The 16,207-nt window shown below is 42.0% G+C and overlaps 1 protein-coding gene across 4 annotated transcripts in view; it reads right to left on the bottom strand.

The window, feature by feature from the left end:
- Positions 1–16,207, bottom strand: part of ARHGAP22 (Rho GTPase activating protein 22) — a 398,531-nt gene that overhangs the window by 199,514 nt on the left and 182,810 nt on the right. The window contains exon 1 of one of the 4 annotated variants that reach the window (XM_023494485.2): positions 4,729–4,979. The exons of the other annotated variants lie outside the window; for them this stretch is intronic. Within the exon in view, the coding sequence (XP_023350253.1) occupies positions 4,729–4,780 (52 nt within the window). The 5' untranslated portion in view covers positions 4,781–4,979. Of the gene's footprint in view, positions 1–4,728; positions 4,980–16,207 lie in introns of those variants that run through there. 4 annotated transcript variants of the gene reach the window in all.

The following is a 16,207-nucleotide window of genomic DNA, read 5'->3' as shown; positions in this document are numbered from 1 at the left end:
GACAAATCATTTAACTCCTCAACCTCAGTTGCCTCATCTGTAAAAACAGGATAATAATAGCACCTATCTCCCAGGTTTGTAGTGAGCAACAAAGAGAATAAGTCAAGTAATTTGCAAATTTTGAAGTACTTGTAAATGCTATTAGTATTAAATCTATTTATTCTGTATCTGTACAAATCCCCTCCATAAGCTCTTTGAGGACAGGGACTTTCATTTTTGTCTCCTGCAGTGTGTAGCACTTAATGCCACAATAGTGAGCATTTACAGAGTACTTGAAGGCTTGAAAAGTGCTTTATATTTGCTATCTCAATCAATCTTCCTTACAGTCTTGTGAGACAGATGATCTTAGCACCTTTTTACAGATAAGGAGGCTGAAAACAAAGAGCTCAAAATTATGCCTTCCTGATTCCAAGCTTGGGGTTGGATCTACCTGCCTATATAGTCAGTGCTTGAAACAAGCTTGTTGATCCAGTGAGTGAGTGATGAGTGAAAGGAAGAGAAAGTGGGCCCAGAACCCATGATACCATATTTTATAGCTGGTGATGTTGCTGTCTCTTACCTCTAAGTCAGAGGTGGGGAATCTTTTTTGTTTTGTTTTTTAGTTAATGGCCATTTGAATATTCATAACATCATTCATGGGTCACAAAAAATTATTAACTTATAGAACTCAAGCAATGGGAGGTGGTTGTAGTTTGCATCACCTCTTGCAGCTGCCTCAGTAGGGCCAGACCAGATAATTTTATGGGCCTATATGGCCTTTGGGCCAGATATTCCTCCTCTAAGTGAATTATTACTTACTTGACAATCTTGCCATAAGAATAACTCCATTCTTCCCGCCTATCCTCCCTTTCTCTCTTCCCCAACCACAACTATGTCAGATATACTTGCTGATATGGGTTGGGAGAAAAGTGGTAGCTGTCCAAGAAAACCAGGAAATAAGCTTCATGAGTCTCTTCACTTTCCCAGGATTCAGTTTCCTCATCTGTAAAATTAGGAGCCACAGGCAGCAAAGTTGGGAAGTGGATAGAGCACCAAGCTATTCTTACTAGCTATGGGATGCTGGACAAGTCATTTAATCCTGTTTGCCTCAGTTTCCTTATTTGTAAAATGAACTGAAGAAAGAAAGAGCAAACCATTCCATTGTCTGCCAAGAAAATTCCAAAAGAGCTCTACAGGATAGATACAATCAACAATAAGAACAAAATGAATGGATGAGATGTCCTCAGAAGTCCTTTCTAGGTCTGGCCTTATGATCCTATAACTTTAATTATATGTACAGAGTTAACAGGCCATGACTATACTTTTCCTAATGCATAAAGTCCATGGGCTTTGTGACAACTACTTTATTTTCAGAGTTTTTTTTTTTTCACTTACTTCTGAGGTGGTTGATATTCAAAATTTGAAAATGGGATCATATGTTCAGGAACCATAGATTTGAGCAAGCCTCAGAGGCCATCAGGTCCAACACCCTCACTTTATAGGTGAAGATAAAGAGGGGGGGTCTTTTTTTTTTGCTTGGGGGTCACATAGTGACTAACCATTTAAATCAACATTTGAACGCAGCTCTTCCAAATCACAAGTCTATTGCTCTTCCTGTTGTTTGTCCTTCATTCTCAACATAAGGACTATAACATCAGGGAAGGGATGACATGACCTGCAAGTGGATTGGATTTGGGGGAAGGAGGGCTATACAAGGTCACCTGCCTCCCTTTCCTCTCCAGAGCCATCTGGTCCAGTGGCCAGATACAGATCGGGATTACTTGGAGACGGCCCTCCTATGCAGAAGATGTTATAATCAAGAACATTGCAGAATACTTTGTGTTCTCATTCATTCAGGTTTTACCTTACTGTCATAGTTCTAGGAATAATGGAAACATCTGGAAAATTGCAGAAGGAAACAATCAGATCCAAAAGGCAAGGTCTAAAGAGTTCAAAGCAAGTGCATTTGTCAAGCTTAGGGGCTTGCATGCAAACCCAGCTCTCCTTACTGAGCCTTTTGCTTCTATAAGATTAATTGAGGACTCCTGTTATCCTACATCCTGACTATCAATTTCTCCCCAATGGGGCACCTACTCAAGTGGTATTTTGCATGTGATGTTAAGGGTGATTAAACCAGCATACTCCTTACCCCACCCCCCTCAAGAGGATTTTCAAAGGAACAATACCAGGGGCTCCCCACCGTGTTTCCCTTAGTTAATGAAAGAACTGAAGACTAGTGGATGAAGTATCAGGCTTGTATTTCAAAGGTAGTGAGGTTAAGCCCTGTTAAGGTTACAGCCACTAAAGTATCTTTCTGTTGTCCTGTCAATTTGATTGTAGATTCCTTCTTGTCATTTTTGCAGCATGCAAAACACAGGATGGCCTGCTCCAGGAAGATCCCCATATAAAACTTCAAGCTAAATCATTCAGCCAGATATAAAAGGAAAGGTGATAAGAGCACTTGCTATCTTGGGGGGGGGGAGAGGTGAGGGATTGATTGCCTATCTTTTTCAAACCTCAAAATACTTTTTAAAAAGTCTGACTTCTTTCTGGTGTAATTTCTCATGAGCCTACTTGTCTAGGACTTCTGAGTAGGATTCAGCTCACACAGATGGCCTTGAGAAGGTTAAAAATGGAAAGATGGAGTCTGCCACTTTCCTGACAGTCACATTGATGGTTTGCCTCTCTGGGGGTAATGTTCTTGTAATGTTAAGCTAGTGGGTCTATTGCTCAGGGAACTTTTCCTTACCTGAGTCCACAGATACACAGAAAAGGTGTGTGCCAAGGGATGTGATCTGCTTGATGATTTTAGAAGCTACTACCAATCACAGAAGGCAGATGGATTGGAAAATATAATTCTAGCAATTCACTTAGGGGAATTCTTGTGTCTACCAGGAAAAATACAGATGCCTTAATGCAAACCCACAGGTGCCTCTGATACAAGGAAAGTCTTCTCCTGATTAGTTTCCCGTGAGAGCAATATTATGAATAGAGGGCTGATCTTGAAAGCAGAGAGAACTGAGTTCAAGTCCTCCTCCAAGACAGGCCAGCTTTGTGATCCTGAGCAAACCTTTCAATACCTCCAAGCAACTTTTCAAAACCACAATTTATGGAAGACTTGTTGATTTGATTTGTATATATGGAGGGAGTCTGCATCCATAAACAGAATCTCTACACTGGGAGTTCCCTATATCTATTAAGAGGTTCAGATATACCACCATCCTTCCCCCAATGATACTGGTTGAACAGAACACTTTCAAGTATCTTTAAACATTGAGTCATCCCTGACCCTCATCCACCCTTAACTTTAGACTTAGCGGGTATTTTTATAAGTTTGACAAGAGGAATATTGCATCAATTTATATTAAAAACCACTTCTGACCCACAGTTGTAGTGTTCAGTCTTAGTTGTTTTTTTGAAAAGGACATGGGGGGAATGTATCATTTCCCAAAGAACTCCAGAAACCTTGCAGAACAAGGGTTAAGTAGGACTCACCATATGTCTGTACGGGGACAGACTATTCAAAGCCAAGGAGTATAGACAGGAAATCATAAAATGCAGCATCATAAGCATATTCCACTGTCTTTGGTCAGCATCCAACCTTGCTGCATTTCATATGGAGCTCCCTTCATTGGTTCAAAGGCAACTTTGGAAACCTCTGAGTCATGATCCCTTCTTCCAATTTTGTGACAAGATGGGGAGAGGAAAATAAATGACCCTCTCCTTCCCCTTGCAGATCAAGCCAAAACCAAAGCACTTTTAACTGAATGAAGCCTCCATTGAGTGGGATCAGCAAACCAAGGGCTCCAGGCCACTCCCCCTACTTTTTTTTATTTTTCAAATTGGCAACTTGAAATAAGCGTGTGTGCAGAGGTGAAGAAGGTCTGGGTTCTAGATACCGGCATTTGAGTAAAAAAGAAAGATAACTTGAAATAGATGTGTTTGTGTGTTTGTAGAGGTGACTAAGGTTGGGCTTCTGGGTCCAAGATTAGATCAGTTTCCCATGAGAGCAATATTATGAATAGAGGACTGATCTTGAAAGCCACACAATCAAAGACACAAATCAAGGTCTGTCCCTCTACCCCAATTCCACCCGAGGCTCCCCAGTCCTAGGTGCTAAGGCTAGACTGCCAACTGGCCCTTCTCACTCATCTCACCAGGGTAAGAGGAAGGGGGAGGCGGGGAGGAGACCAATCAGTCCTTGAGGACTTTCAGTCTCCACCGAGTGCGCTCAAAGTTGGGACAGTTCAAAGAGCTGCCCAGAGCGGCCCCGGAACGGCGATACGCCGAATGAGGCAGCACAAAGACTTGGAAGCAGCAAAGGGGAAAAGGAGGCAGGGAAGCTTTGAGCCCTGAACCAGGCTCTAGAACGGCCAAGGCTCCCCAGGTTCCCAGCGTCCTGAGCCGGACTCTGAGAGGGCAACCATCCCCGAGGTTCCCAGGGGAGGGGTCAAGCCTCCCCGAAGTTCCCAGCGTCCTGAGCCGGGCTCTGGAGAGGGCAACCGGCCCCGAGGTTCCCAGCGCCCTGAGCCGGGCTCCTGGAGAGGGCAACCGGCCCCGAGGTTCCCAGCGCCCTGAGCCGGGCTCCTGGAGAGGGCAACCGGCCCCGAGGTTCCCAGCGCCCTGAGCCCGGCTCTGGAGAGGTCACGCAGTCCCGAGGTTCCCAGAGCTCTGAGCCGGGCTCTGGAGAGGGCAACCGGCCCCGAGGTTCCCAGCAGCGCGCAGCCACGTGGGGGAAAGGGAAGTTACCTTTGGATTCCCGCAGGTGTCCCTTCCAGTCTTTGCAGCAGCACAGTCCCATGGCCGAGCCGAGGTGCAGCGCCCCTGCCGAGTAGCCTTGGATCAGAGACTCATCTCCGCTGGTCCCCCCGGGCAGAGCTGCGTCCTCACTGGAGCACCGTCCTCAGGCGCCCAGTTCCAAAGGCAGCGTTGCAAGGGGTGCCTGCCAACAGGCTCTGCAAAGCGCTCCAGCCCCATGGCCAGGGTGTGCATCGCCACCCCCTCCCTCCACTCCCACCCCTACCTCCACCCCCGCCCCCACCCCCACCCTGGGCCCTGCAGCAGCTGGGGGCAGCCCCGTCTGCCCGGCCCGACAGCTTTCCCGGCTTGTTTTCCAACTCTCACCAACCCTCCAAGATGTGCATGCAGACCAGCTCCCCTCCCTGCCAAGCTCTGCAAACATCCCCAACACAAACAGACCCTGCTAATCAATTTGAGAACTAGCAGATTGTGGCCTTGGGGATTCCGCCCCTATCTGCTCCTCTTGGCCAGGGCCCCAACCCCAGCTCAGGCTCCTTGCATGTCCCTAGCTCTTCCTCGCCTATTAAAGCTCCAGGACTTCTTAATTGTCACCTCTTTGAAGGAGGAAAGGCCACCAGAGGGGGCTTTATGGAAGCAGCAGATGCCTGTTCTCATGGAGCCAGAGGGGAGCTTGACTGCCTCTGAATGTAAACTCTTAAGTGGGCATAAAAAGACTATTGAGCCTAATGCAAGATGCTGTTAGCAGAAGGGAAGGGAGTTATCACTGCTCTCTGCCTGCCCACATTAAAGGCTGGCTTCAAAGCAAACAAAAGCTCCTGCAGGCTCGCTGCAAATAAGGTCAGCAAGCACCCTAGGCTCTGATTCTCCCAGGTCAATTTGCCATAGTAGCAAATACTCCTCTGGTTCACTGAGCCATCCTGAGCTTCTTAATTGCAGTGCCCCTTACCCATAGCACAATGGCAGGTAGAGGCAGCATTTGCCAGTTGACTTGCTTGGCAGCGAATCCCCATCAGCTCCCAGATCCCAAAGTGCACCTGACCAATGGTCTCAATTTCTTTAATTTATTTCCTCTCTGTCAGATGCCGCTGGCTAGTCTTATCTTCCTTTTTGTCAAATGAAAATGAAACTTGCCATGCTGGGAGAGAGATGTGATAGCAACAGGTGAAGGTGGGGAGCCTTAGGTAAAGTTACCAGAGACAGTGGAAGCTGAGCTGGAAGAGGGTAACAGGAGGCTCCCTCTTTGGGGTGCCAAACTGATAGGGCCCATCCCTAAGCAGGAAGCTTGAAGCATCAGAGAAAGGGAAAAACCCAAAGACCAGGGCTCCTTTTAGCAGAATCAAGTGTTCCATCTTCTGCTCTGTCACAGCTCCCCAGGATGAAAGGTGCAAAGAGAGGCTGCATAGTCAGCATCCTGACAAAGCATTTTCAGTTAATGAAAATGAGAAGAATTATTTTTTTTTAAAAAAAGAGAGAGAGTTCAAGAATACTAAAAGGAAGCCAAACAGAGTAATTGTAATAAACATTTTTGGTCCCAGAATACAGTTAATATAGCATACCTTCCTCTTTTTGGGAGGAATCAAGAATGTTGCAGATGATGCAACAGATAATTCAACATACCTTCCTTTTTTGGGGGGGTGGGGAGAAGGGAGACCAGGGGAAAATGTTGCTCCAGAATGATTTTTAACCATATTTGTAATTTCATCAGTATAGAACAGGGATCATTAACCAATTTGTGTGTGTGTGTGTGTGTGTGTGTGTGGATGGACCTCTTTGGCAGAGTGGTGAAGCCCATAGACCAGACCCCTTTTAAGAATAATGTTTTTAAGTTCATAAAATAAGATTTCAAAGGAAATCAATTATATCAAAATACAGTTATTAAAATATATCTGAGAAAAATAAACAAGGTTATGGAACCCCTGGTACAAAGTTCCCAGTGAAGAACTCCTACTACTGATGTAGACTGGCACCTGCCCTGTACCTTACTATCTTAGAGAATTGCTTGTGGATACTGAGAGATTTAATAATATTTACTTAGGGTCAAATGGTCAGAGTGTGTCAGAGTGAGGGCATGAACCATTATGTTTCTGCCTTCAAGGAAAGCTCTAGGTTCAATAATGATCATAAGATGATAAGATGGAGTGCTGAAAAGTACTTCAGAGGTCATGAAGTCCAAATCCTTCTTCAGAAGAGGACAGTGTGGCCCAACTTGATCAGATCACTTGCCCAAGATCTCCCAGGTTTCAAGGCATAGAATTGGGCCATAGATCCTCTGGTTTAAGTTTCTATTCTTCAAGGGACATTTTGAGTTTTGCAAAGCACATTATATAGGTGTGACCCAGACTTGGCTGGGCTTGATACCTAGTTCATCTAATGTGGAGGTGCCCCTGCCTGGCCTTTGGAGCATGTCTAGATTGCCTAATATACAGACCTGTTTCCTCTACCACAGGAATAGGGATTGGCTCCTTTGATCGACTGACTGCCTATTTCCTTAAAACTGGAGAGATGAAGCAGGTCAGTTTTTTCTATTATCTTCTTTTCTTCCATTTTTTCTGCTGTTTTTTTTTTTTGGTCACTATTATTTCTTGTGTCCAGAAGGTGAAGATCACAGTTCACCTGAAGAGCATGAGCGCCATGAACTGAATCAATAAGAGAGGGATGACTTCTTTTTTCTGCTTCTTATTTTACTTCAGCTTAGAGAAATGGACTTGTGGATGTTTATTTCCATTTTTGTTTGTTCTTCTCAGTTTTTAGGTGCCATAAGTGATCCCTATGGAGCCTAGTTCAAATCATGATGACTTAGGAACCAGGACTGCAGGTAGGATTGTTGAGCCAGTCAGTCTGGCATGGAAGTCAGATTGCCTGGGTCTCTAGTCTCAAGTGGAATTGACTTTATAACCTGAAAGAATTAAATAAGCTTCCCCTTCTCAGAGCCTGAGGTGGTACCAACGGGTGAGGAATTAGCCCTAGGATTCAGGAGTAAGGTTTTGTGTTTGTGATAATTCCTTTTGAAATAAACACTTCAGTGTAAAAGCTAGTCTGACTATTAGTGACTAAATGGAACACCATCAATGGGGGCCAGAGTCATTAGAGAGAACCTAGATATCAGCCCAAACTCCTTAAGAATGCTGGAGAACCATGAGGGAGGAATGAAATATTACTCATCTGGTCTTTAAGTGGTAGGGGCCAGGGTAGAACATGTTATATAGAATATTCAGTCTAGAGCAAAAAAGATTTTAGGGGCAAGCAAATCCAACCCCCTCATTTTACAAATGAAAAAATTCAAAACCAGAAAGATGAAATGACTTAATATCTCACAGGTAGAAAGTGCCTTGAAGGATTCAAATTTAGATTCTCTACCTCCAGAGCTAATACTCTTTTCTATCTCTTATGTATGAGGTCATTTAATACTTACCACCACTTTCTGAAGTGCTATAATTTTTTTACAGATGGGGAAATTGAGGCTTAAGAAGATTAGGCGGCTTGCTCCAGATTACACAGCTAGTAAATGACAAAGACAAGATTTCAATTCATTTCTCGCCACTCCAAGACCATTGGGTTATCCACTATCCAATGTTGCTTTTATGTCTCTGTTATCATATCATGATACTGGTTGTTGTTTTTTTGCTTAATTGTTCCTCTCTTATAAGGGAAGGTTCAATACTAGTAGGGAGTGTTATCATCTCCATTGACTGTGATTTAAAAAAACAAAAAAACAAAAAGGCCTCAATAAAACACATATTTGTTTAGAAAAAAAAAAGAATGGAGAGAGATTAAGAATAGACAAAACTCTGACTTTTGTTCCCTGCCAAGTCATTTTAAAACAGTTTTAGCACCAAGTAAGATCAGTTAGTCACAGTATGCTTAATGAGGCCTGAGAAATTCCAAACTTCAGCTCTCAGACCTTCCCAAATAGCATTTGCAGTGAGAGAGCCTCTTGACTGTTTAATATCCCCGGCTAACGTTTCCACAGCAAAAAAAATTCATAGCTTTCCCATTGTAGTAACACTCGTTTATCTTTCTAAGAGGAAGTTACAGAACAGGCTGGTTTTGAATGAGCCTATTAGACAGGATCAAGCTCCCCACTGAACAGTTTAAATATATTTGAGAATATACAATGTCCAAGAATAATTCAAAATTGAGTCAACTTTCCTGCACTGTTACATCCAGCCAAGCTGGAAAAAGCAAGGAAAGGTCTCACCTATGGTATCACCTTTAGTGTTTTATATGTCTCTATTTTTAAAGTCATTTTACATGTATTCTAAAATTTCTTGATTAAATTTTAAACTCCTTGAAGCCAGAGCCCATTTCCTTTATTTCTTTTGCAGTTGGACACCCAACAACTTGCTGAATAAGTGGATGCAGGACACAGACCTTCTATAGTCCTAAGCTGTATCTTTGCTTCATGAGATTTCATCAGGGTAGGGAACTTATCCATTGCTGGGCTATAGTCAGATATTTCCATATTGATAAGATCTATTTACTGGTACGTTACCTTCAACTCATAATGAAGCATCAGAGATGTTTTTTGTTTTATTGTTGTTTGTATTTTGTACCAAAATGACATCATGATATTGGGGTTAACATACAATGTGTCCGACTATGGCTGATCAGACCAATATGAGCTTGGAAGACTCAGCTAGTTAAGCAGACACAAATAGTTTGTAGTAACATTTGGGGTTGGGGATGTCTCTGAATTTTTAAATCTCATGTTTCTTTTGAGAATAGTTACAATGAGTGGGGGCCATCACCAGTAATCTCGATCTACATTTTGCCACTGGATTCTGGCACTAGAGGAAAAAGTAAGGCTCGTGACTTTGCACATATCTGCTTCACTTAAATCCAGATCCTTTTCAAGTCAAGACATGACCCTCCTGATGTCATTGGCCCTCTCCGAGAATGAGGGACGAACAATAACAATAATGAGTAATAATTTAAAGAATAAGCTAAAACCAGTGTTGCGCCAAGAAACCAACCAGGTGTTGTATCAGTCTTATATAACTGCAATGACCTTATTATAATGGTAGAAGCAAATAAGTGTTAGAGTCAAGTTAGAATCTGATTTAAGTAGAAACCATCGGAATGCTTAGTGGTCCCTATGAATGTTATCTGAGGAAAACGCCCTTTACTTACTTATCTGGTTGCCAGGAAATCAAGAGCTGAAGACTGACATCAGGGGGTCAAACTCAGATAAAGAGAAGACAAGAATTTCATCCAGTTTGAAGAACAGAGGATCCCACCAAAGGAAGAGCTGAAGGCTAGAAACTTTGAGTTTGCTTTATACCCTGCTTGTATATCAAGGCTGGAAGATGCCCCTGCGTTAACATAGGCCTGGGGAGGGGCACTGGATTTACTCTTTGACCAAATGCCTCCCTTTCCAGAGCTCAGTTTTTCTTATCTGGAAATTGAGGAATCTTCTAGTTCAACATCTATAATCCTATGATTTTCCTCCTCTCTTTCCTTCTCAATCATACTAAGAAATAAGATGTATCCCCAGCACTTAGCACAAGGCCTGAAACATGGTAGGTGCTTAATCAATGCTTGTTGATTGATTGACAGAAATAAAGAGAGGGGACAATGGTAGCACCCTAGGGGAACGTTTGTATAGTAAAGATGAATCCATCAGGCACTCAGCAGAAAATGCTGAGACTTCAAGTAGTCCATCCTCGGCTTTGTGTGACCCCCTCCTCCACCAGCTCAAATCTGAGCTGGTAATTATGGACTGTGTACACTGCATATATAGATGAATGTATGAATAGCATGCTATGTTAGCCTGTGGATGGGTAATGATACCCAGAGCATTCATAATTAACAGACTGCTGAGTGAATAAATGCTGGAAAATTAGGCTTCTTTTGACTCTGTCCCAGCCTCTCTGCTCATGCAGTCTTTTCTATTGACATAATACAGGGAGTTGCTAATTCTTGTCTTGTCAAGTCTTGTTGATTGCCCCTTTACAACATCTCACATCAATCACTTTTTCTCCACTTACTTATCCACATTTCAGACACTCATCATTTCTTGTCCAGACTATTGCAAAGCCTCCTAATAGCTCTCTCTCTCTCTGCATCTAGCCTTTCCTCTAATTCATCCTCCACACAGCCACCAAATTAATATCTCTGAAACATAAACCTATGTTACTAACCTCCTCTTGAAGCTTCAGGGACTCCTGATTGTTTCCAGAATAAAATATAAAATATTTTGTTTTATTTTGTTTAGCATTTAAAGAAAATCTGGCCTCTGACATTTATTATCTATGTTAGGCAAGTCACTGTTTGCCTCAGTTTTCTTAACTGTAAAATAGGATAATAAAATAAGGATAATAACAAGATATTCCTAAGGTTGTTGTGAGTGTTGGATTATATTTGTAAAATGCTTATCATTGAGCCTGTAATAGGTGCTAAATACTTTTTCCTATCCCTCCCTCTCTCTCTCTTTCCTTCCTTCCTTCCTTCCTTCCTTTCTTCCTTCCTTCCTTCCTTCCTTCCTTCCTTCCTTCCTTCTTTCCTTCCTTCCTTCCTTCCTTCCTTTCTTCCTTCCTCCCTTCCTTCCTTCCTTCCCTCCCTCCCTACTTTTTTCCTTCTTCCCTCCTTTCCTTCTTCCTTCTTCCCTCTCTCCCTTCTCCTTTGTTCCCTCCTTCCTTCCTTCCTTCCTTCTTTCCTTCCTTCCTTCCTTCCTTCCTTCCTTCTTTCCTTCCTTCCTTCCTTCCTTCCTTCCTTCCTTCCTCCCTCCCTTCCTTCTTTCCTTCCTTCCTTCTTTCCTTTTTTCCTCACTAATACAAGATCAATATGACTAATTAGGGGCATCAGTTTCTGGCAGACTCATAACTAGGAATTCTTAAATCTGAGACAAATGCAATTGAGGGATTGAGAATGAAGGAAGGTAGTGACCCAGAAGACCATTTCAGCAGTGCAGCACTTCATCCCACAGAGATTCTGTCTGCAGATATAAAATACCTTGGCAATGATACACTTAGAGTGGCCTTCCGGGGTCAGTCATGCTGGCAAAGGAGACAAGAGACATGAGCATGATTGTCAAATTTCCAAGGAAGCTCCTCCATCTCAGTGCCCTGGATCAAGCTTGGGATGCTGTGAGATAGTTAAATTTAACTTCCAAGAATCTTGAGCCTGTTACAAGCTGTGCTTATGTTATACAGATTGGGGGGGAGGATTCTTGAGCTTGGGAGGTTCACTACTCCAGAGTTCCCTAAATGGCACTAAAGCACCAGGAAGTTTTATTGATGTCCATCAATCAACACCAAAGCATGACACTAAGGGTCTCAATATATTTTCAGTATCTTAAGCATACTGGCACTTCCTCCCTCCTTGACTACCCACTTCCTTTTCCCTGGGAGGTGCCCTGGACATCAAGAAGGCATGATATGACTGATATGTCCATTGCCACATCTTTCCTGACTTTTCCAGTCCACGCTGAACTTTGTATGTACCACCTACTAGTCCAGTTAAGGGGACAGCATGAATGTAGGGGACAGAGAATTGACTTCAGAATGGGGGGGGGGGTTCATGTCTTAGCACTGGCACACACTGGCTATGCCATCCTAGACAAGACAACCTCTCAGTTGTCCCAGTCAGTGCCTAGACCACTGCCTAAAGGCTACAAGTTGCAAGGGGGGAAAGGATGCCCACCCACAGTACAAGAACAGGTTTACTCATTACAAGTTCCTATACCGATGAAATTAAAGTTATGGTTTTAAAAACACTAGTTGATCTTCTATATGTTGTTTTCCTAAATTAGATTGTAAGTTCCTTGAGTGCAGGATCTTTTGTGCTTTTCCAATGCTTGGCTTGTAGTAGGTGATCAACATATATCTAATGGAGGATCCAATGGGTAATTTCCATGTCTGTGGAACTCCCTGAGGGTTATGGAATCAGTAAGCTCAGAGCATTAAGACAGGGAAGGGATTTTAGTGATTGATCATGTAATCCAACCTCCCTCTTTTACAGAGGATTTACCAAGAGGCCCAGAGGAAAAGTCACCCTGCAAAGGACAGTAAATGACAAAGCTGGGATTCCAAAACAGATCTTAGGATTCTAAACCCAGTATTCTCTTTACTATATTATGTTGCCCTCCTCTAGTCTATTACTAAGTAAAATCCATATTGTGCCTTCACAGCATCAGCTTTCAAGCTTTTTGGATAGCTGCCAAGTTTGTATGAATGGGGAAAAAATCTCAGTTGAAACCATTCAATTATTAAGGGTCTGCCTTCAAATGACCAGGGTAAGTGTACCTCTCAGTTTCAATTTCTGACAACTTTACTGATATTTTGGATTTATTTTTTAGAGCAAATTGCCTAGAGCTGGACTTCAGAGATCACGGAAGGATCCAAGAATAGATGAAATAAAGCATCTATGATTTGTCACTGCTGTTTCCCTCATTGATCTTTTAATTATTGAAAATATTACTAACCATTCCAGGCAAAAGCTGGTCAAGAGAGGTATTGACGGCACTTCCAGTAGACTGGGGATGGAAAATGCCATCCGCATTGCAAGACACAACTATGGAAACTGAATGTAGATTGAAACACAGCATTTTCATCTTTATTGTCTGTTTTTTCTTTCTCCTGTTTTTTTTCCTTTTGCTTTGATTTTTCTGCATAGCACAACTAATATGGAAATATATTTAAAAGAATTGTACACATTTAACCTATATTGGATTGCTTGCTGTCTTGGGGAGGGGGGAGGTAAAGAAGGGAGGGAGAGAAATTTGGAATACCAAAAAAAATTTTTAGAGACCTTGACTCAGTATAATATGTGAAGAGAGTAACATTGTATAAGATAAAAAGGTTTATATGGCATAATTTTTGTCCTAAATATTAATTGTGAAACATTCATTCTGCCCTTCTTAGCTCCATTTTTTCCCCTTTTAGACTTTCTGCCAAACCCTGGTCTTGGTGTAAGCTTGATTTTCACTCATCATGAATTTAGCTGCTCAGGATGTCCCTGGTCTCTGGAATTTGCTCCTTCAACCTTCAACCTACTTTCCTGGGTCCCTGCTCTTTGAGGAGAAACACTATCAGAAGACTATAAACTTTTACTAGATTTACAAATTTGTTCAAATGTGGCCACATATAGGAATATCAACAGAGTCTCTCTACCTTCCAAAAAAAACTAATCAGACAGGGCCAAACTACCATGATGTCAATGACAACCTAAAACTAAGTCTTAAGACTTGGAATATAGTAGAATATAGTAAAGGACCTTGGGATATTACTATATGATGGTCAGTTGAAGGGATTAGAGATTTTAAACTGGAGAAGAAAGGATTGAGGTGGGGGGCAAGGTAGCTTCCTTCAAGTATCTGAAAGACTGTCATATGGAAGAGAGATTTTATTTAGCCCCAGAGGGCAGAACTATGTTCAATGGTAAAAACGGCAAAGAAGCAAATTTGTGATTGATGATGGGTTTGGGAGAAGAGGGTTGGGAAACTTCCTAAAAAAGAGAGCTGCCCAAAAGTGACATGGGTGATGGGAAGATAGTGGGTTCTTCTTACTCAAAGTCTTCAAAGAGTAGCCCAAATGAACCCCTGCCGTATTTGGTAGAGATAGAATTTTTGTTCAGGGATGAGAGCAGATAGCTTATGAAATTGCTCCTAGCTTCAGGATTCTGAGATTCTGTGAAAGGTTTTGGAATGATAACAAGACTACAGAGTCAGGATGGAAAGATCAGGTTTCTTTATGATTTAATATGGGATTCCCCATTCATTTATTGATTCATTCACTCATTTGGCAAACATGAATTCAACACTAAGCATGCTGGGACTTACTACTATACTATGGTGATTTCCAGTCTGTGCCTAAGTCTTAGCAGCTGTGGGCAGTCTAAGAGGGGGCAGTCTCAGTTGGCTAAATTGAAATTGGGCATGAATGAAGACCTTCTTATTGATGAGGCTGTTAACACTAAGGGATCTGATACTCTTTTTTGGTCCTTTTAGAGAGTACTCTCTGCAGGTGTTATTATTCCCCACCCAACCCCTCGATTCTGGCTCCAAGGGTTACATAGATCCATAACTAGATCTTGATTGGGGCTTTTTTCTAGACTAGTAAAATTCAAATGGCTTTTCTCAATGGTAGCTATCCACTACCCCATCTACCTGCCTCAAGGTGATCTTTCTAAGGCACCTTGCTCAGTAACTCCAGTGGTTCCCTATAACCTCCAGTGGCTCCCTATCACCTCCAGAATAAAATTCTAAATCCTCTGTTTGTTGTGATTCGTTAGCCTTCCACTGTCCGTTCTCACCTTTTCAATCTTCTTACATTCTATACCAATCATATTCCCTCTTCCTTTTCTTGCCCCCATTCTCCCCAGTCCACTCTCCTGGAGCCACATCAATTTATTTGGTGGTAGGTTTTGTATCATTTTCTCCAAATGGAAAAATTGTGAGTTAGAACTCTGAGAATAGAGTATACCTTTTGGTCTCCCCAGATGGGCTATGGAATATTTACAGATGCCATGGGATGGAGAGAAACATATTTTATTTTATATAGAATATAATAAGATTATGCCTTTCTTCACTGGTTAATTAGTTCCTTGAAAGAAGGGATCACAGAATGTCAGATCTCTTTTCTTTAAATCCCATCCCACCCTTGCCCCCAGTACCTTTTAGCATTGATATACTAGATGATGATGATGATGATAATGATGATGACAATAATTGTAATGGTTTCAGACCCAGATCCCCTGAACTTTTATCTGCTTTGGAAATGAAAATGAAAATGGGGGAGAGGGGCAGCTAGATGATACAGTGGATAGAGCACCAGCCCTGAAGTCAGGAGGACCTGAGTTCAAATCTGGCTTCAGACACTTAATACTTCCTAGCTATGTGACCCTGGGCAAGTCACTTCACCCTGATTGCCTTAACAAAAAGAGAAAGAAAGAAAGCATGAAAGAAAAAGAAAATAGAGGAAGGTTCAAATTTAAAAGCTCTAATTTGAAAATGTAAAGGCCTGGTGGGTTTTGTAGAAAAAATGAACAAATATTTATAATTTCTGGATTTTCTAATTTAGAATACAGAATACAGAAAGTTTATATGCATAATCTATTATTCCTATGGAACTGTTAGATTCTGTATTGATACTTTTCATCAAATATCTTTAAAAACTTCTGAAACATGGACCTTTCCATTAAATTCCTAAAATACAGCTGAATTCCATCATCCTCTGACTCAGTCATATGTGGATGTCAGCATGCTTCTCAAAAGCTGGCTTCATGAAATTAGTATTATATGTTATACTCCAAGATTTTGAGGAGCTATCATTTCATTTAGTGTAGTTATGACCTCCACCAAAAACCTAGATTTCTATTTTGTGGTACACAAACTTTCACGGTTGCTGTGACAGAAAATTCATGTCCTTGGGGTCAACTGGATAGTGGACCTGTTCAATACTGGTGAAGTTGACCTTTGGACACTCAATATGCCAGCTATTTGAATAGACTCAAAGTCACAACTTTCCAG

The sequence above is a fragment of the Sarcophilus harrisii genome, chromosome 2 (genome assembly GCF_902635505.1).
Source record: "Sarcophilus harrisii chromosome 2, mSarHar1.11, whole genome shotgun sequence".
In the NCBI taxonomy this organism is placed as follows: Eukaryota; Metazoa; Chordata; class Mammalia; order Dasyuromorphia; family Dasyuridae; genus Sarcophilus; species Sarcophilus harrisii.
This window is presented reverse-complemented; position numbering and strand designations above follow the sequence as displayed.